The sequence below is a fragment of the Ambystoma mexicanum genome, chromosome 1p (genome assembly GCF_040938575.1).
Source record: "Ambystoma mexicanum isolate Mex_15411 chromosome 1p, UKY_AmexF1_1, whole genome shotgun sequence".
Lineage (NCBI taxonomy): Eukaryota > Metazoa > Chordata > Amphibia > Caudata > Ambystomatidae > Ambystoma > Ambystoma mexicanum.
The window spans coordinates 182,295,421-182,317,956 of NC_090921.1; the positions used below are offsets into that span (position 1 = coordinate 182,295,421).

The 22,536-nt window shown below is 46.5% G+C and overlaps 1 protein-coding gene across 1 annotated transcript in view; it reads right to left on the bottom strand.

Moving 5' to 3' along the window:
* DNAH2 (dynein axonemal heavy chain 2) overlaps nt 1-22,536 on the bottom strand; it is a 3,498,763-nt gene that overhangs the window by 316,088 nt on the left and 3,160,139 nt on the right. Inside the window, exons 77-78 of the mRNA XM_069646273.1 lie at nt 5,464-5,612; nt 4,741-4,924 (exon numbers count right to left, since the gene is read on the bottom strand). Coding sequence (XP_069502374.1) covers nt 4,741-4,924; nt 5,464-5,612 — 333 coding nt within the window. The remainder of the gene's footprint in view (nt 1-4,740; nt 4,925-5,463; nt 5,613-22,536) is intronic.

Genomic DNA, 22,536 nt, shown 5'->3' on the forward strand with positions numbered 1-22,536 from the left:
TCTATACTCAAAGGCGCCCTAATAAACGCCAGATCTCTAGTCGCCCATGCTATAGAAATATCTGAAGTCATCTCCACTGAAGACTATGGGCCTCATTACGAGTCTGGCGGTAACCGAGGCGGTAAAACCGCCTGGTTACCGCCGGGCTCGTATTACCATTCTGCCTCCGTGATTCCCGGAATTACCGGGGCATTACAACCCTGGTTTTCTGGGAATCACAGAGGCGGAATGGTGTTAATCCCCATTCCCATTGAGTCCTATGGGACTCAATGGGAATGGGGATCATGGAAACACCGGCAGCATCTTGTGATGCTGCCGGTGTTTCCTCGGCCGCCTGCAGGCGGGCGGTGTTAAACCCGCCAGGACAAACCTGGCGGGAACATCACCTCCCGCCTGCAGGAGTCGGGATCAGGAGGTCCGGAAACAACGGTGGCGTTATTTCCGGACCGCCTGATTTGTAATGAGGCCCTATGACTTCCTAACCATCACTGAAACATGGCTCCATGAGGCATCAGGCCCAGCACTGTCCCTAACCGTTCCAAACAACTACACTATCCTCAGAACGGATAGATGTGAAGCTCTAGGTGGCGGCCTAGCCATCATTGTCAAAACTAAGCTTGGTATGAGACTCACCCCCTCACCGGTCACCGAATCTTGTGAGATAATGTTTACTAAAATACCTACAGCCAACTCTCAACCTCCACTTGATATACAGACCTCCTGGTCCCATCTACCATCCTCTCTGAGAACCTAAAAGACACTACCCAAACATTACTACTTGGTGACCTCAATATAGGCTTTAATGACACTAATGATCCACAAACCACAGCAGCTTCTAACATTCTGACAGAATTGGGCTTCTCCCTAAGAGTGAATGAGCCCACGCACATTAAAGGGAGAATCTTAGATTGGGTTGCTGACCACAATTGCAACATCTCCACCCTTACTATCTCACCTCAAATATGGACAGATCATCATCTGATATCATTCACACTGGATACCAAAACTCCTAAACCTCAACAACTCTGTGTACCACCCGCACTTACCAGAACTAAAAAAATATGACGTTAGACAAATTACTCCCTGGCATCATGCCTACTTTAAATGCTCTACCAGACAACTCAGATCCTAACGCCTTAGTTGAAGAATTCAACAAAATCATATATAAAACCCTTGACAATACTGCCCTGTTAAAGCTCAGAAACAGCAAACCACATAGCCATCTGAACAATTAGTTCACCCCTCTCCTACATAACCTTAGCCTAGAAAAAAGAAAATGTGAAAACACCTGCAAACTTCACCCTACTCTAGAAAATAAATTGAAACTAATCAACATTTTATCCCAATATAAAAAAGAGATCCTCTCAGCAAAACAAGAGACTTACAATAACAGAATCACACAAGCCAACTCAAGCATGAAATAATTGTTCTCCATATTTAGAGAACTGGAAAATCCCATAACTCCTCAAGACAACTGTCTTAAAGATACAAAATGGTGCTCTGAAATCCAGTATGCATTATCCACCAAAGTCCTAAACCTACAAAAGAAAATAGAATTAAAGAGAGAGACACTAGCCACCTCTACATTGCCCATTATAAAAACACCTCCCAAAACTAAACCGTCCACCCAATTCTACTTCTCCAAAGTATCTACAACAGAAGTGGAGAAAGTAATACTTGGACTGAAACCCGCCTACCGCAAAGGAGATCTCTGCCCAGCACAACTGATCAAAGATGCTGCGCGGGACCTAGCACCATTTATCACAAAGCTGATTAATGCATCCTTTACCACCGACACCATCCCGAGCAACTTAAAGGAATCATGGGTGCTCCCGCTCCTCAAAAAGCAAACCTTTGACCCGGCTATACCCACTAATTATAGACCGATCACATATATCCAAATCCAGAACTTCCTTGAACTGCACCAACTACTAGGCTCCCGTCAATCTGGTTTCGTCCACTACACGGCACAGAAACCGCACTCATCGATCTTAAAGCCCAAATAGATAAACTACGAGACATTGGAAAACCGGCACTACTCTGCCGCATTTGACTTAGTGGATCACAAGGTTTTAAATACAGCAGCACATTTCTCCACTGAGGCAATAGTGCGGATCCAATCATTCCTTAGCGACCGCACCACGAGGGTCTTCTCACCAACAGCAGATGCGGATCCAATCCCCATCACTTGCGGCGTGCCACAGGGCTCATGCGTTTCACCAACACTATATAACATCTTCACTAAGCCCCTGTTTGATGACTTGGACCATCTGGGTATCACCTACACCAATTATGCAGACGATACCCAGATCCTCCTCCCACTCACCGGGGACTATGATGAGGATCTAGCATTGGTGAATAGAATCTACAGCATCATTCTATGCCTGAACGATGATAAAACAGAGCTCCTCATCCTGGGCACCACATTCCTCATCAATAAACTAAGTATGAATTACTCTTCCTTCATCATCGATGGGAACTGTATCCAAGTAGCTAAGGAAGTAAAAACATTACGTATATACCTTGACTCTGCCCTATCATTTACCAAACAGGTAAACACTCCAGCCTCATCAACAGCTTACACATGTAAACTAATCAGAGCGGGAAAACAATTCTTATCTCAGAACAGTTGCCTAACTTTAGCCAGAGCTTTAATCATCTCCAAACTATTGTAATGCCCTGTACATTGGAGCAACTAAATCCACCATCAACAAAATTCAGATACAGCAAAACAATGCTCTTCGAGCAGCACTGAACATTCCTAAGAGAGAACATATCTCAGAAACAAGAAGGAAACATAAATGGCTTACCACCTATGAGAAAACTAGACTTAAAACTGCATCTCTCACACACAAATCCCTAAACAACAAAGCCCCACAATATTTAGCGGACAGATTCTCTGGAACAAACTCCATTAGACAAACAAGACTAGCTAACACTAATCGCCTTCAAGTACCCCGATTCAAACTCGCAACTATAGGCGGTACTAACTTCCCAGTCAAAGCCGCTCAATTGTGGAACGATCTACCTGTCACGGTGAGAACAGAGCAATCTTTTACTAAATTCAGGCAAAATGTGATCAGCTGCTTGATAGCGACAAATGTTAAATGAATGTATGAATTTGCTCCCGCCTGCTTTTACCTACATGCCTGCCACAACTGTTATCTCCTTACTGCTGTTTTACCAAATCACTAACTTGTTAACCCTGTCACATGAATGACATTCTGTAACCTGTAACCTAGCACTAAGCTGTATGTTTTCTTACCTCCTGCGCCCATATACCCTAGGGTCCGGTGCGCATGATAAATACTAAACAAACAAACAAACCTGTGTTCCCTCCCGGGTGTGCTGCTGTCGCGGGTCAACTTTTTTCCCACGTGTTGGCGTTAACGGGTCTGCAGGCAGGATAGAGACTTCTCTTTACTGGGTCACAGCGGCTTCTGCTTTTCCTATTACTCTCTCTGCTTCTTGTCCACGGCTCCAAGGTGCCAACGTTACAGCAGTCTCAGCATCGTTACCAGACTACACAGTCCACCTCTCATTGGTCAAACCACCACTCATGACAGGCTCTCTCTTGGAGTTTTCTTCCCCTGCTCTCCTTTGCCATCAGCTCTCCTAGTGCTTCTTGAAATGCCAGCTGGTTGCTTCCTCCCTGAGGAGGAACTCCTGGTCTCAGTAAGCTTCCACAACATTGCCGATTTGAAACTCCCAGGTTTCACTTGTCTCTGACAGTGGTCCTTCTTCCCTTTTTATGATACATTGCTGGGCTCTCCCCAGCGGAGGATCATAGTCCTTTTTCTCTTCCAATTGAGCACTCTTCATTACTCGCTCATTTCTCCTCGTCACCGTATTGCTGGTGTTAAACCACCAAGCCATCAGTATTATTCGCTTAATCTTCTTCTTCATGATAGTTTTACCAGATATGTCTACAGGTGGGATCTTGGATCTTATGGCACAATCACAAACAGTGGCTTGGCCTGCTGGGTCTTTCTGAAGCCATGATGTCCAAGAGAGATGGCTTAAGGGAGTTCCTCTGCGGAAGGGGAGTCCTTGTCCCTAAGAGGGGAGTCTCTCCCTGCGAGGTCCTGCTTGCCGCCACCACTAGGGGGAATATTGCAAAGCAGTCTCACCGCCCTAGTCTCACAAGGAAAGGCTCCCCCCTGGGTAAAGGTGACTGAATCCCACGATTTGTCATACTATTCAGTTACCCATCAATCACTCAATCTAAAATGCACCAAGAGGCCTCCCCAAGTGATGCAAAACAATGTCAACGTAACAAAGAACCAAACACTGAGCTTTATGCTGAGAGGAATGAAGAGATTTGTTTTTTCTATACATTTTGCATATTGACACAGTAGGTAACCAGTAAAGTCTAGTTAGTCTGAACCTTGAGGGGAGGTTTATGCTGCAATGATGGAAAAACGAATGGTTGCAAGCAATGGACATTAAAGAAACAAAACTAATAGAAATTAAACCTTAAGTGATCCAATAATAAGTTAGATTGTTTGGTCTATGTTTTCAGTATTGAATTCTCAGACAATTGATTCTTTTCTGTTTAAGAAGTAAGTGGTGACCTTCAGTAAAAATGTATGCTACTTTCGGTGCTGTCTCTCATTCTTCAATCAGAAATTATTTGGATTCTTAAAAAGGAGAACATGAAAAGGACAAGTCATTTTATTTTTGAAAATCTGCATTCAGCGTTTTGAGTCGTGGCTGAATGTCTGTCCTCACAGCACTTACCATCTTTGACTCCTTCTTTGATCATTCGTGTTGCGATGGGTGCCTGCCCCTGGCCCAAGGAGAGTGCCTGGAACTGGTGTGACATACCCGACTGCTCTGCTAACTGGAGAAGGGCGCTGGTGGGGTCCACGCCAGAAGACAGCACAAAAATAAGTGGTGTCTTTGTGGTCGAGTCGTCAACTACCTACAAGGAAGGGGAGCAAAATATTATAGATGTCATCTTTGTGGTAAGTTGTAAATACACCCATTTCACAATAGAAAAGAAGAGGATGGGACAAGTTGCAGTAGACCTACATTATAAAAAGCTGGAACAGAGCAGATGTATCAACAGAAGTTTGACAGAGGCACATTTTGCAAAGATCTCTAAAATGTGTGGTAATTTTTTTAAGTATAAGGCACACTTCTGAAATGTATGAGTAAGAAATAGTCCACAGGTTCAGACATACACCCAAAATGTCAGATATGGATATCTAAAATGCATACTCTTTTTCTGTTCTGTGGTAATTGCAGTGGAGGTCTGGGGAGGGTTAAATGAAGAGAGTTCAACTTTGCTGAAAGCCAGATCATTGCCAGACAACATCTAATCAAGATATATAGATGGAAAAACCAAAAGGAGCCACATGGTGTCAGTTGTACATAGTGCTCACCATCCCTATAATGCATAAAGGTTGCTATCACATTTAGACAAATTAGTTTATTTAATTTACTTTTCATAACACTCACCGACTTCATATTCAGCACTGGTGGCTCTACAAACTTTGAACCCAGGTTGTTTATTATGAAGGAGGTCACGCAAAAAGCAACTCTATCCTGCCGTAAGGAACGGACGATGAGCATTCTCTGCATCTCATTGCAGGCATTCTCCCACTCACCTAGGTAGTGAAACATCATGTTACGTTACAAAGAATGCAAAACAAAAGAAAATCCTTCATAAGAGATTTACTACTTTATCCAGTCATACACCTTCACTTATTATTACACATATCACCATCCACTCCATCATGGTTTATGAACATGAGACTCAATTTGAGCTCCACAACTCACTAGCATGTTACCTACAGGACACTGTGAGCCTCAAATAGGGCAAATGTTCTGTTATTTCGTAACATTTGTGTGTCATGTCACCTTTTAAAATGACACTTGCTTTAAATGATGATAATTAAAGTGAGATGGGGTGCTGTAGATAGAAAAAACACATAGGGATACAGATCGTTTTTTTGAAGTGGGAGTATTTTACTGTCCAATTTTGGGAAACATGATTTTAAAAGGGAGTAAAAAAGTAACTCCAATTCCTAAGGTGGGGTCTTTTTTGGGTAAGTAAAGAACAAGTTACTTACCATGTTTGGTAACGTTCTTTCGATTGGGATGTTCCTCCGACGTATTCCACATCTATGACAGGTAATGTCCACACCTGTGCTGCTTCAGAAAATATTTTGGCGGTGGGCGTCCTGCATCGATGACGTCGATCTGTTGTCCCTCAAGGGCCTCCGTCGACGTCACCGGATGTTATAAATAGGACGCACGGCGCCCGTAGCCTCACTTATAGTTTTTTCCCAGAACGTGTGGCACCAATCTCCTGCCAGTATGACTGCAGAAAACCTTGTGGAAATGTACGCTGCAATCGCATAAGAAATCCTTAGTAAAGGGGCAGGCTGGGAGGGCGATGTGGAATACGTCGGAGGAACATCCCATCAAAAGAATGTTACCAGACATGGTAAGTAACTTGTTCTTCGAGGGGATTGTGTCCTCCAACGTATTCCACATCTATGACAAACTCCCAAAGCAGTACCAACTTATGGAGGTGGGAAAAGAATTTACAATTTAGGATTTTAGAATGCCCAATCAAATGGCTGAATAAAGGACTGCCATACCAAAGGCCAAATCCTGCCCATGAATGGCGTCCAAGGAATAGTGTCTCACAAAAGTATGGACAGAGGCCCATGTGGCTGCTTCACAAATATTGCGAATAGGAACGCCCCTCTATAGAGCAGTGGAGGCAGCCACACCCCTAGTAGAGTGAGCCCGTAAGCCTACTGGAGGGTTCTTTCCCGCCAAACGGTAACACTCAGAGATCGTCAAAATGATCCATCTAGACAAGGTCTATTTGGAAACAGCCTGACCCAAGTGCCTTCCAGCATAACCAACAAAGAGCTGATCGTCCACTCTGACCCGGGACATCCGTGAGAGAAACTCAAAGCTCTCCTAGGATCCAACCTATGGAGCCTCTCCTCTTCCTTACAAGGATGGGGAGGAGGACAGAATGCTGGAAGAACCACCATCTGGCTCAAATGGAATTCCGACGCAACCTTCAGAAGAAAAGAACGCCACACCTGTAGGACAACCCTGTCCTTATAGAAAACATTAAAGGGTGGCTTGGCGGAAAGTGGCTGCAACTCACTCACTCTGCATGCGGAAGTAACCTCAACTAAAAACACAGTTTTAAAGGACAACAGTCGCAACGGACAAGAACGTAAGGGCTCAAACAGAGCTCCCATTAGGAACTTTAAAACCAAATTCAAATCCCATCCCGGCACCTGGAAAGGCGACGGTGGAAACACGTTAGTTAGCCTTTTTAGAAACTGAGAAATCAAAGGGATCTTAAAATTAGAACATTCCTCCGATGAGCGCTTAAATATGGACAGTGCCGCCAGGTAACCCTTAATAGTACCCACTTGCAGGCCCTTGTGGGCTAAAGAAAGCAAAAAAAAACAAAACCAAAGGAATGGAACATTGGAAAGGATCCACATTCTGTACCCGCCAACTGTCGCAGACCTTTCTCCAACGGCAACGGATTTTGTTGCGGGCCTTCTGGCCAAAAGAAACACCTCCATCACGTCTTCGGGGAGGTCCCAATCCTTATACCTCAACCATTCAGATATCAATCATGAAGGCTGAGAGACTTGACCTCTGGATGGAGAACCCAACCCCCCTCTCGTGAGAGCAGATCTTCTCGGTAGGGAAGACAGCATGGAGGGCAGATGGACATGTCAAGAAGGTCCAGTAACTACACTCTCCTGGCCCACGCCAGAGTAATGAGGATCATTCGGGAACCAAACCTCCGTAACCTCTGCAAAACTTGTGGAATGATGTGGACTGGAGGAAACACGTACAGCAGTGGGACCACTCCACCACAAACACATTCCCTAAGGCTCCTCTTGGAGGAAATTCCTGTGAGTAGAATATTTTGCTATTCCGGTTGACACTGGTGGTGAAGAGATCCACTTGTGGGGTTCCCCAAAGCGTGAAGATCTCCAAAAGAACTTCCTGAGCCAGCTCCCACTCGTGAGAGACCGTGTTCTGCCTGCTCAGAGCGTCCGCCGCTGCGTTTTCGTCTCTGGCCAGATGAACTGCCGAGATCGACACTTCCTGCTGGATGGCCCAGAACCAGAGCTGCATCGCCTCTCTGCACAACGGGAGTCACCCTGCTCCCCTTTTTTGTTGAGGTAGTGCATGGCCACTGCATTGTCCGTCATAATCAGGACATTCTTCCCCTACACAGAGAGCAGAAAAGCCTTCAGGACTAGCTTGACGGCCCTCAGCTCTAATAGATTGATGTGGAGTCTGGACTCCGACGGAGACCAACGTCCACTGGCTGTCAACTAGTTGGCATGAGCGCCCCAACCTGTGAGGGATGCGTCTGTCACGATCGTCACCTCAGGCCATGGTTGCCAAAATGGTGCTCCCTTCATCAGATTGCCTTCGTCGGCCCACCATTGAAGATCCTGGGCGACCGAGGTCAGAATCGGAACAGGATCCGACATCCTGCTGGAGAACTGCGACCACTGCATCTTGAGAGCCCACTGCAGGGATCTCATCCGCAGCCTGGCCTCTGGCACCAGGAAAATGCAGGATGCAATGAGGCCGAGCAACCTCAAGAATTTGAACGCTGAGAGATTCTGGGCATGTTGGAACTTGTTCACCATCTGCAGAATGTGATGAGCCCTCACCTGGGGAGGCGGACACTGCCCCAGGGATGTGTCGAGCACTGCTCCGATGTATTGGAGCCGCTAGGTAGGTGTCAAATGCGACTTCTTTAAATTGAGGGAGAAGCCCAGCTTGTGAAGGGAGTGGCAGGTGACGGACAGATGATCCAGGGCTTGCTCGGGAGAGCGCGCCCTGATCAACCAATCGTCTAGGTAGGGGTAGACGTGAATCCTCCCTTTCCTGAGATATGCTGCCACCACCACCATCAGCTTGGTGAAGACCCTCGGGCGGAGGTCAAACCGAACGGCAGGACCCGAAACTGAAAGTGCGAGTCGCCCACTCTGAACCTCAGGTACTTCCGGTGCTTGGGATGAATCGGCACATTAAAGTAAGCATCCTTGAGGTCTAGAGACACCAACCAATCCTGAAGCTGAAGGGCCTGGAGGACTTGAGAAAGAGTAACCATCTGAACTTGTCCTTCCTGAGGAGCTTGTTCAACCAACGCAAGTCCATGATGGGTCTCAATCCCTCATCCTTTTTCGGGATCAAAAAATAAGGGGAATACCATCCCTTGTTCCTCTCCGCTACAGGAACCAGTTCTATGGCGCCTTTCTCCAGCAGGGATAGGATTTCCTGCGCAAGAAGCGGATCCGGACGCTTCAAAGAGAGCTTCCCCGGTGGATTATCGTGAGGCCTTTGCTGGAAGGGAAGACAGTAGCCAGGAGTTATGATCTCCAGAACCCACACATCTGAAGTAATGGCTTGCCATTCTCCAAGATGCTGCGCAAGTCTGCCCCCAAACAGCGAACCATGGGACATGGCCTCATGACTGAGCGGACGCAGCTGCGGCAGTGCCTGAGGGCAAAGAGGCAACTGCCCGAGTGGCTTTGGCACCCCGAGTCCCTTGCTTTCTACCTCTGGTACTCCTATGGTGGCCCCTTTGACTGGCAGCTCCTCTCTACTAAAGGAAGAGTAGTACCGAAAGGAACCTCCCCTCCATTGCTGTCCCCTAGGACAAAAAGGCGGAGGTTGACGAACTGCAGCGCTCAAAGACTTTGCTGCAACTTTGGAGGTCTGCAACCTCTCAAGGCTCTCGTCAGCTTTGCTGCCAAACAGATGAACACCATCAAAGGGCATGTTCAGAAGACGGGATTGCACATCAGGAGAAAACCCCGGCTTCCGCAAGCACGCAAACCTGTGCATCACGGTGCTCGCAGCCATGAACCAGCTGACACAGTCTGCCGTGTCCAAACCCGACTGAACAGCCTGGCATATGGCATCCTTGCCGTCTTGCACGAGGGCTAGGAACCCATCCCGTTCCTCCCCTTCAGGAATATGCTCAGCCGCCAAAGACGCACAGTTCCACAGAGTGTGTGTGAACCTCGCCAAGGCACAAGTGGAGTTGACGGACTTCAATGCCATACCCCCAGCCGAAAATACCTTCTTTGCCCAACCATCAAAGCGCTTATCGTCCCTATCAGGAGGGATGGTAGGGTACGCAGCCTGCTTTGAGGAGGCCGTAGCCGCCTGCACCACCAAACTCTCCGGAGTAGGGTGCGTCGATAAGTAGCAAGGGTCACCACTGGATAGGCAGTATTTTTTCAGAAGCGACTTACTAACTGCCGGTTAACTCTCTGGAGCCGTCCAAGCCACTGCCACCCTCCTTTGTAAAGCCATGTGAAACGGCAACACCGGGTCAGTTGGTGGACCTTGATCCAGGATGTCCGTCAAATCATCCTGAGTAAAATCAACAGGTGGAGCAGACCACCCCAAGTGTTCAATCACCCTTGACATGAAACGCTGATAGGAGGAATCCGCATGTGCCCCAGGCTCAGGTCGACCAAACTCCACCTCCGTAGAGGTGTCAAGGCCACTAGCATCATTCAATGACTGAAGGAGTTCCTCCATCTGATTATGCCCAGACAAAAGATCATCAGGGACATCGGGAGGCACACCATCTCCTCATCAGACAATTCCTCAACCTCTGAAATACCTTGCAACGGTTGGAAAAAAAACTCCAAAGTAGGAGTAGGAACAGAATAGGGCTCAAAAACAAGCCTCACAGACTTACTGAGAGCCTTCCTCAGAGGTTGCACAGCCCCCCGGGGCACCTCCGGCAAATCCTCCAGAAACGGCATCGAGGGCGCCGAGGAGATCGGCGTCGACATCGACCGAGGCGCCGACGGCGTCGACAACTTCTTCGAGGGCGGAGCCCCGTGAGTGTCCCTCGACGGACACGTTGCCAATGGCGTTGATGACTTCTTTGAGGGCGCAGCCTCGAGAGAGCCCCTCGACAGACACAGCGCCGATGGCGTCAACGCCTTCTTCGAAGGCTTCACAGGTTCCGACGGTCTCAATGGCGTCGAGGACCGGGACCTGGATCTGGCACGGCTATGGCGATCTCCCTTGTCCGAACGGGACCTCGACGGCTCCCGATGACTGCGCTGACCGCCCAAGCCCAAAGGCATGCGATTGGTGGACCGAGCCCATTCGTTTCTGGCTTCTTTCAAAGGCGCGGACGGAACTGTGCCTTGTGACTCGAAAATCGCTAACATCTGCCGGCGGAATGAATCCCATTCGGCCGGCGATGCAGACTTGGTGGGACAAGTCAACCGTCTGGCGGAGTCCTCCTCCTCCGACGAAGACGGGGAAGGCAACCGGTGACGGCACTTACTAGAATGCCTTGACGAGGCAGAAGAAAGGCGGGAACCATTCCTAGACTGAGATCCCCTGGACTTTCGCCGACGCGGAGAGTCATCCCTTGAGTCATCGGTCGAAAAGCCCAGCGGACTTTGACTTATGGGGCTTAGACACCCTACCTACCTTCAATTTCTTCGTACGTTCCCGCAAGGCCTTAGTCGTCAGGTACTGACACTCCTTGCAGTCGTCGGTGGCGTGGCTTTCGCCGAGGCACCAGAGGCAGATGTCATGCGGGTCCTTGATGGACATATTCGAACCGCAGCCCAAAACTTTTTAAAGCCCGACTTCGGGGTAGTAGAAGAAGACATTGTTATCGAAGAGAAAAATCGAGCGCGCCGAGATTCCGAAGCAAACACGTTGCGGAAAAAACGTAACTGAGGCTACGGGCACCGTGCGTCCTATATATAGTGCGTCCTATATATATCCAGTGACGTCGACCCTTGACGGAGGCCCTCGAGGGACAACGGATCAATGTCATTGACGCAGGACGCCCTCTGCTGAAAATTTTTCCAAAGCAGCACAGCTGTGGACATTACCTGTCATAGATGTGGAATATGTCGGAGGACACAATCCCCTCGAAAATACATTCTCTAAAACGGATATTTTTTTTTACCTAAATGTGTTAGAGCCTAGCAATTGAGGCAAATGAAAAGATTTATCTTTTTTTTCACTCATCCGATTAATTGAAGGTGAGATTCAGTGAGGGTTTGGCCGCAACTGTTATCAGAAATAACTTACAGAAGAAAGCATACAGGAAACAGAGGCAGTCCCGGGATAGGGTGCCTTTACAATAGGTTGAGGATATCTGAGAATGAGAAGCGACTTACTGAATGAAAAAGGTAAAGAGATACAGAAACATGAGCCTTCAACGAAGACACAGATATAATTACGGGCCTAGCAGCATAGCATTTAATATTATACATTCTAGCTGTCACAGAGTCTTGGCTGCACGACGCAGCTGGCCCAGCCCTCACGTTAGCTATACCTGACAACTATCAAATACTCGGAGCGGATACATCCAACACTAGAGGAGGCGGCCTAGCCCTCATAGCGAAAACTAACCTTGCCATAAGACTCTTGTTAACAGCTCCAAATAAATCCTGCGAAATGCTCATTGCCAAACTTCCAATCTCCAACTGTCGAACCCTATCTATCTATTTGCTATACAGACCTCCAGGCCCCATTGGTACCTTTTTGGAGGATATATCAAGCCTTTTTGCTAATAATACCAAAGACTCCTCACACATATTATTACTGGGCGATTTTAACCTTGGATTTAACGGTCCAGGGGAGAAAAATGCTCAGGCATTAGGCAGCATGGACTGACCCAAAATGTTTCTGCACCAACCCATGTCAAAAGGAAGGGCCTTAGACTGGGTGGCTGACATGAACTGCGAAACCTCTATTACCAAGTTAACACCACAATTGTGGACCGACCACCACCTGATTTGACTTCTCTCTAGTAATAAAAAAACTAATAACCAGAGATAAAGTCATGGCACCACTCCTTCCAACTAGGAGCACAAAAAAATATCACATCGGATAAGTTACTACCACTTATCCTTCCTTCTGTAAATTCACTCCCAAGTGATTCCGACCCCAATTGCATTCAACAACACTATGTCTAAGGCCTTAGACACCATTGCACCAGTCAAACTGCGTAAAGGTAAACAGCGTGCACATCTCAATGCCTGGTTTACTCCACAACTTAAAGACCTCAGACTTCAAAAAAGAAAACTAGAATCCTGAAATCAAGCTGCAATTGACGGACTTTGCAAACAACTATAACTAGTAAATAATTTGCACTAAATAAGACCTTTATAATGAAAGAATCTCCAATGCCAGCTTTAACACTAAGGAACTATTCATGATCCTTCAAGAACTGGAATCCCCTATTCCTCCTACAGACAGTGTACCCAAGGACAAACTATGGTGCACTAGTATTCAGAATGCCTTAGCTAACAAAATATCATTACTCCAAAATAAGATTGTTAATAAAAAAAGCCTCCCTGCCTACCCCAGAGCCGCTATCCACCAGTCCCATTGAATCTTCCAGTAACCCAGAACCATTTAGACTCACCAAAGTATCCATCCAGGGAACCGAAAAAATTATTTTGTCCTTGAAACCATCTAGCTGCCAGGGTGACAACTGTCCCGCACAAATAATGAAAAACGCAGCGCGAGACCTAGCGCCGTTCATCTCGAAATTAATCAACGCCCCCTTCACGACTAACACCGTCCCAAGCAATCTAAAAGAGTTCTGGGTCTTACCACTGCTAAAAAATCAAACACTGGACCCCTTCTATTCCAACAAACTACAGGCCTATTACCACAGTGCCCTTCCTTCTTAAAATAATTGATAAAGTAGCATACCTGCAAATACAGAACTACCTTCTACCTTAAGGCCAACCACCTCCTTGATTTAAAAACCCAAATTGATGAGCTTAAGGACAAAGGGAAAACTGCCATGCTGCTCCTCCTCGACCTGTCGGCTGCTTTCCACCTGGTGGACCACGAAGTTTTGTGCAAACACCCACTTTCCGAGGGACGCAATAGCATGGTCCCAATCCTTTTTAGACAACAGAACAATGAGAGTCTTCTCCCCATCAGCATTGGCAGACCCCATTCAGACTACATGTGGCGTTCCAAAAGGTTGTTGTGTATCGCCATGTACAGTATATTTACCAAGCCTCTATTTGACAAATTGGACAGAATGGGTATCACCTACACAAACTACACAGATGACACCCAGATCCTCATTCCCCTTTTGAGAAATTTCGACAAGGATATGGCTCTGGTAAATAAAACCTACCTCCTCATTCAGGCATCGATGGCTTCCCATGGCCTCTGCCTGAATGACGACAAAACAGAGCTCCTGATCCTTGGATCAGCTGCTAACCTAAAAAAAAATGAATTTTAGGTACTCCGCCTTCAACATAGATGGAAACTTAATTAAGGTAGTTAAAGAAGTAAAAACCTTAGGTTTCTACCTCGATTCTACCCTAATCTTAAGTAAACAGGTAAACTCCATGCATCATCATCCGCCTACACCTGCAAGCTATTCAGGGCCTGCAGACCATACTTATCCAAAATGAGCTGCATCATCCTCGCTAACGCACTAATACTATCAAAACTGGATTATTGTAACGCCCTATACCTAGGTGCCAGCAAATATATCCTAGACAAAATCCAAATCTTACAGAACAATGCCCTAAGAACGGCCTTAAATATACCCAATAGAGAACATGTCTCAGAAATCAGAAGAGAACACCACTGGCTGAAGATTCATGACATAATCCTGCTCAAAACTGTCTCCCTGATTTTCAAATGCCTAAACAATGCAGCACCCCCATACCTGACAGAAAGTATGGTTAGAAAAACATCCACCCGCCCCTCTAGAGTGGCTAACTCCTTCTGTCTGAACATACCCAGATTCAAGCAAAAAAATATGGAGGAAACAGCTTCCCTGTAAAAGCTGCTCAATACTGCAACGCACTACCTCCAGCTCTCAGAGCTGACCAATCCTACCTCAGCTTTAGGCGCAACACCTTGAACTGGCTGCGCTCCAATGACATATGATCTCTACTTTACCTAATTCCTTTTATATGTCTTATTTTCCTGCTATGTGCCACCTTCTGCACCATCTTGTTGTACTTCCACTGTATATTTTATACCTTCTGCACCATCTTCTTGTACTTCCACTGTATATTTTCTGATATCTTCTGCACTATCTTGTTGTATTTTATGATATCTTCTGTACCATCATGTTGTATTTCCATTGTATACTTTATGGAGCCTTCCTGCCTAACCCTGTAACCTTATCTCACTGTGTAACATAAGCTTTAAGTATTCTTGTACTCGTTGCGCACAGTTACCCACGGGTTCGGTGCACCTTACAAATTAATAAACAAACATATTCATATTCTTCCAGACAAGTATATTATGAATGGGGAAGTGTGTCCATGGTGGACTGGTGTCAGTTGGGGACGCCCCTTCACAGGACAGAAGGCGGAGCTTGAGTCTGGTCTTCAATTATTCAAGATATGGACTAGTTTTGATACCTGGTTAAGGAGTTGCCATGCAGTAGAGCAAATAAAGAGAACGAGTAGAGTGAATTTGGCAGAGAGATTAAGGAAGGAGCAGGAACAGAGAATAGGAGCACAGGCAGATAAAGTGAGCGTGATCACGGACATATTTGAAGACTAAGGAATTTAGAATGAGAGCAATTTTGCAATGACAACCACCAGCATGGTGACGGTGGACAGAGGTGGGGCGGATTGGGGGCGGTTGTCGAGGGTGCTTTTGCATCAAAGTTCAGGACTATGTAAAGGGAGAGAAGAGGTTTAAGGAAGATCATAGAGTAGGCTTCAGCAGTAATTTGAGTTTACTAGGCGCAGGAGCAAAGATTAGTGTTTTAATTGAATGGTGGTGAGGTAGGGATGGATTTTTCTAATGTTATGGAGATTGACTCTGGCAGCCGTGGCATTGACCATAATTAACTGTTGATGTCTACAATCACTGTCAAAGAGGATTCCAAAGATGCAATCCTATGGAGGATAGAAAAAGGATGCCCGGGGGAAAGGAGGTAGAAAATGGAACATGATTTCTGTTTTGGTAGAGTTCAGCATCAGATATTGTAATGCCATCCAGTGACATATAGATGTGAGGCAGCTGGTGGTGTTTGGAGAGATTGCCGGGGTGAAGAATGGAAAGTAGAAGAGAATTTGGGTGTCACCAAACAGGGATAAACACTTGATTTGACTCTGACCTATCTTCACTTAAACATAAGTGTAGGGCTTCTGAGAGGAAATGGAGGGCCTCATGCTCAACCCCTGACAAACTGGCCTGTCGCCTGCTCCAAAGGCAATATTGCCTCTCTGTACTAACCAAGAAACAAGCTCATATTCAAGCCCGTGTTTCTGCAGCATCTAACAACTCGGCCGAACTCTTTAAAATCTGCAAGGAGCTGGCCAACCCTGCCAAAGTATCCACCTCTCCTCTCGCCTCTCAGGCCCTTTGCAATGACATTGCCTCACACTTTATCTGTAAAACTAAGGACATCCTGTCCACACTCCCCTCCTCTAATCCTCCCCTCCTCTCCTCTCCCCACCTCTGCCTGCTGATCCTCCCTCTGATCCCCCTCCCCCCTCTTTCTCTGCCTTTCCTTTTTTCTCCCCCGATGAGGTTGCCAGACAAGTCCGATCTATGAAAGCCTCATCAAAACAGGTTCATCCCTGTTACTCCAAAACCATTAAGGACCATATTGACACCCTTGCACCTGCCCTTGTAGACTTCTGCAACCTCTCCTTTGCCTCTGGTTCTTTCCCCTCCCCCCTGAAACACTCTATTGTACATCCTCTACTCAAGAAACCCTCAGCCGATCCCTCCTGTCCAGCTAACTATCGCCCCATTCCCATCACCCCCTTTCTGGGTAAGATCCTGGAAAAGCTTACAATCTCTCAACTCAACCTTCATTCTGACTCTGTCAGCTCACTCCATGACCACCAATCTGGCTTCAGAGCTCCCAGAAGTACGGAAACTGTTCTCCTGAACATCCGTGAAGATCTGCTCTCCAACCTTGACTCTACCATCCCCTCTGTCCTTATCCTACTTGATCTCTCCTCCGCCTTTGATACGGTTAACCACACCATCCTGTTCAATCGTCTCAGTGACCACCTTGGCATCACTGTTCAGGCTCTGGCTTGGCTTCCCTCCTTTCTCTCTGATCGACCCTCCCAGGAACTTGGGTCTTTCCTCTCCTCTATCTCCCTCTCTACCTGTGGTGTTCCTCAGGGGTCTAATCTCTCACTCTGGCTTTTCAATCAATACTTGGCAACCCTTGCCTACTGCATTTCTATCTTCTGCTCCAACTTCCAATGCTATGCTGACGACACACAACTCATTTTCAGGCTTCCCTCCGCCACCTCCTCTCCCTCCCTCATCTCCGACTGACTAATCGCCATTCAAAATTGGTGTGCCACCAACGATCTCTGTTTAAATGCAAATAAAGCTGAGATCCTCCTCATCGGCACACCCTCTCCTTCCTTCACCCTTACTCTCGGCCCTCCTCCTGCACCTACCTGCGAAGCAAAGAACCTTGGGGTCATCTTTGATTCCACACTGTCCTTCTCCTCACACATCTCTGAAGTCTCAAAGAAATCTGACTTCTTACTGCACCTGCTCAGAGGTACCTTTCCCTTCCTCTCCTTCCCACAGAAGCTCACTGTATTCCAAGCTCTGATTCTCTCTAAGCTGGACTACTGTAACAGCCTCTTTCGAAAGCTACCCGCCTCCACCCTCCGCCCTCTACAGCTAATCCAGAACAGAACTGCGAGACTTGTCCTTGGCCTCAAGCCCTGGGATCGTATCTCTCCAGCACTGAAATCCTTCCATTGGCTCCCAGTGGATGCAAGGATTACATTTAAAACCCTCTGCATTGTCCACAAGGCTTTCTGGGGCCTGCGTCCAAAATAGCTTCAACTATCCCTACGTAAATACCTCCCTTCTCGAGCCCTTCGCTCCTCTACTTCAAACTCCCTCAGGGTCAGCCGCTTTTCTAAGAAACGTGCAGGGGGCAGATCTCTGTCCTCGGCCGGATCCTCCCTCTTCTCGGCACTGCCTGACCTGCCAACGGGCCCCCTTGGCCCAGTCACCTGTCCTCCGGCACTGCCTGCCGGCCACCCCTGCACTAGGGCCTGTTATCTGTACCCTCACAGGTCCCCCCCACTCCTCTCCTGCACTTATCAGATGCTACTGAATCTGACTTGACCTGAACTGTACCCTTCACTGGCTGCCCTTATCACTGCTCTTATCACCTTATTTATTAACTTATATCCACTAACTTATTATTATCCTATGCCTTGCACTTCTTTGTCCCCCTCCCTTTTTATATTGCACTTTCCCCCTTTCCCTTTCCCATGCACTTGAATGTTGTCAATGTCACTGGGCGTAGTAAGATCGTTTGTTTTTGTTTTTCTCCCCTGCTCCCCCTCCCTTTGCCTGGTCACGCTCTGAAACACCTGTGTATGGGCGCGATATAAATAAAATATCATATCATATATCATATCAGGTAAGAGGTGGTAGTGAAAGCCGAAGGAGGCAATAAGCATACCCATGGAAATGGTATATAGCAGACAATGTACTGATCCTTGCGGAATTCCCACAAGAGGGTGTGTGGATGAGGAGAAAGCTTCAGTTATATAGAAGAATGAGTGGTTAGAGAGGTATGGTAAACCATCTAAGGTCAGTGCCCTGGAAGCCAAGGAAGGCAAGGTATTGGATGAGTTAGGAATGTCCTGCAATGTCAAGGGCTGCAAAGAGATCGAGTAGAATTAGGATGGAGGAGAGGTGGGGGTCGTCGGCTATTAGAACGTTGGAGAAATGGGAAATGCTGTTTCAGTGGAGTGTTTACTTGTGAATCTGTATTGTAAGGGGTCACAATGAGAGTGAAACTGATAATACGATTGAAAACAACTCACTTGAGGATTGTTGAGTGGTGTAGCAGGTCTGTAGAAGGAGAGGTTGTTGGGACAAGCAGTGGGTTTCTTAAGAATGGGTACAACGCTGCTGTTTTATAACTGGCTGGGAAAATGCAAACTGAGTGGGAGAAGAGAGCTGGTGTGAGTTAATTGTTTGATGTGCAAAAGGGTCAATAGGCACACATGATGGGTTTGCTGAGTAGGGGCTGGGTAGGAGCTCAATGGGAGAAGTGGAGGCGAAACGGGATAGAAAGAAGTGGTGAGGTGATAGGAGGTGGAGAGAAGGATGGGGACTGGGCAGAGATATATATGATATATGATAAGGTATCCACATCTTAGTGATTTTGAAGTATAAGGAACATTCATCAGCTGAGAGGGAGGAGGACAAGGAGCCTGGCGGGTCATGGAGGGCTTTCTTTTAACCTTTTTTAATTGTTTTTTGCAATATGATCAATCAATTTCACAATATTAAAGAGGAAACATACACAATGTAAAATATAAAATTATAGTAATCAATCACAGTACATATTGCAATAACAAAAGTAGTTCACATTATTGCTTATAGTTAGGAAGAAAGAACAAAGCAAGACACCATCTACAGAAAGGAGAGACAAACAAAGAAGAACCATCAGGAGGAAGAAGGGGGACCTGAACAGGGAAAGGACCAGGGGGAATTTAGCTCCAGAAAATCAAGCCAGCAATAGCCAAGCAATTAAGTTCAACAGACATAGAAGGAGCCAGGAGGTGTGTCTGTTTCTTCCAGCCGAGAAAGGGTATTAGGCAAGCTATGGTGGTGTCGGGTCCCTGAAGTCATTGTTGGGTTGGAGTGGTGCACTAAGTGGAAAGTACTGGTTGGGATACCGGAGCTTGAGGTGAATTTGGTGAGACGAAATGATACGTTCCAGGTGATGAATTAAGTAGTTTATTCTGTTCATTCCTTAACAATCACTCATTAGGAAAAGCTGGATAGCCCTTCCCCAAAACTGGAGATGGAGAACTCAGGAAGTGATTGGTGCAGTGTCCTCCACTGGGGCAATGTGGAATGTTGAAAAATATTTCTAACTGCCTTTCATCCTGGTGTCTCGAACAAGCAGGTCCACGTTCCTAACGGATCCATAGTGGGTCATTTCTTGAAGCTGAAGGAAGAAATATTGACTTCTATGTGGGACAGGTTGGAGAAAATACTTGTGGAAATTTCTCTTATGTGAATTAGCTTATAGTAAGAAAACTCCACAGCAAACGAAAAGGATAGTTCAAACAATATTTGTTTAGATAACAAACGACTGAATATATAAGTGAAATTGATTATGATTACATCCGCAAAGAACAAGTGCAGAGCAAATCAACTTGTCATGTTTTCGGTGGATTGTGTTTCTTTCTTTTTGTGAAACGATGCATGTATGTCTGGCACACAAACCAGAACCCAGTGTGAGTTTATAGCATGCAATATGGTTTGATGGTGCAGATAACATTGGGAGTCGCACGTATTGTAAACAGATCCAGAATGTGTCTTGCATCCCACAAATGGAAGTTATGTGCGAGCATTGTCCGTCTAGCGTTGCTCGATTGAAAGCGAGTCAGCTTGCAAGGATAATAAGGAAAGGGCCTTGTGCACAAGTGCAGTGGCATTGGGGAGAGAGAGAAGCATACATTGCGCCATGGTGTAGATGTGCTCTACACATTGTGCATCTACAAACTCTTTGAGGAATTTTAAGTAGTACATGAATATTTCTAGTGCCTTTATTAACATGTTTCTGCTCCTGAGGCAATCAAAAGAGAGCTTGTAAATAGTTCAAGCTAGTCAGTCGATCACAACGTGATGGACTGTCACAAAGTAATAAATGTGCATAGAAAAAGGAACATAAGTCAAGAAGACAGCACAGAGGGAGCCTCTACGCAGTTGGCAGAGGCTTACAGGTCAAATCTAGTAGAAGCGTAGAAGGAGGGGAATTAAAAAAGAAAACAGTACAAGTAGTTGATTGTTATGCTACCTGAAGAAATTCATGTTCTCAAGTCTGGCTGTAGATTCAAGCCAGTTTAAGACAGAAGCAGGTGGAAGAAAGAGGACACGAATCAGCTGAACAGCAGAATCTGTTTTTTAAAATTTTATCAAATTCCCCTTTCCTTTGCAGGGACCTAGAATGCAACTGACATCATAATACAGTTGCAAGCAGGTACTCGGAGATGGACTGTGGGGCCAGAAACTCCCACAGGAATTAGAAAACTGGTGGTTCACAAATTGGGGGGGGGTTTACTCGCAGAGGTTTTGTGAGGAATTAGGTGTGAATGGGAGTGGTGTGCTTGCTATACCTTTAGACTTCTTGATTCTTTCACTTTCCTTAACTGTGATGTCCTCAGGCCTCGGGTCCTTTCCCACTCCAAGAGGTGGGAAGGGGTTAAGGCAGCAAAAGGGATTATGATGTGTGAAAAACCTCAAGGTGTTTCACGACTCGGTCCCCGGGGATCCCTTATTCAGGTTTCCAGGGAAGGGCCATCGCTATTGGATCCTGACCCTGGGGGTGGACAAGCGAGGGAGGATCACCTAGGTTGGGGTCCGTGGGGAAGAGGCACCAGAAGGTGAGACATTGTATCTCACATTTCCTGACAGTTATTCACCCCATTTTCCCTCTACCTGTAGGGGACACTACAACTATCATAACTCCCCTCCTTTCCTTATCAGCCCAACTAGTGAGACGAGGAAGACGAAGATTGAGACTAGGAAGATTACTTCTAGTAATATGTACTGACCATGTCCCACTCATAAGGCCAGGCAAGGTCAGACACTCAGTCACAATCACACACACCTGAAACTCATGCACCGTTTTTCAAACTATAAATGTTGGAGCACAGAAACACAGGGAGCGAGGCAAGGGCCAAGAAGGAAGGCAAGATGGATGAGCAGCTGAGAGAGATCTGCTGATAGCCAGGCCAGGGAGAACTTACGCATAGATGCTGACAGGCTGAAAATTGAGGCAGGAGAAAGCGTGGTGAGGGAGCCGTGCCTCCAAGAAGCCACGAAAGTTTGGAGAAGGGAGCCAAGGGGCCCTTTCCTCCATGCATCAGCAAACTGCTTGTTTCCTGGCCTGGGTAGCAAGGCTCCCCGGGAGTGCCTGAGGGGCAGGTGGGCAAGAGGCGGACCTCGATAAGCTGAAAGCAGAAGAACGCGCGAAAGCAAGAGCTACAGTGTTACACGCAAAGCTACGCGTTGAAGGATAAAGACATTGAACTGAATGATTGAATGTATTTAGCCGGCGAGGGAGTCGATGAGAAACAAAGTAACAGAGCGGTGCTGTGTGAGAAGGCATGCTGTTGAAAACATCTTGAAAGTTAACAGAACAGTGAATAATGAAAGTGAAATGTGTTGAAAGCCATTGAAGGGAATGGCACGAGGGAAAGAGTGTGCAGAGATCCCAAAAGGCAAATGTGAAAGTGAGTGGATTTATATGTGAAACGATCGCCAGAGTGGACGGGGCCGTCCTAATGAACTATATGATTTTGTGAAATGAGGGGCCATTTTGTGAAACCAAGTGCAAGAGGCACGTATATTAAATGAGGAACAGATTGGCTGAGGCCCTGTATATGATTTTGTGAAATGAGGGGCCATTTTGTGAAACCAAGTACAAGAGGCACGGATATTAAGAAATCAACTCTATTGTCAGAGTGCTCATGCATAGGGGTTGATAATACTATGCGG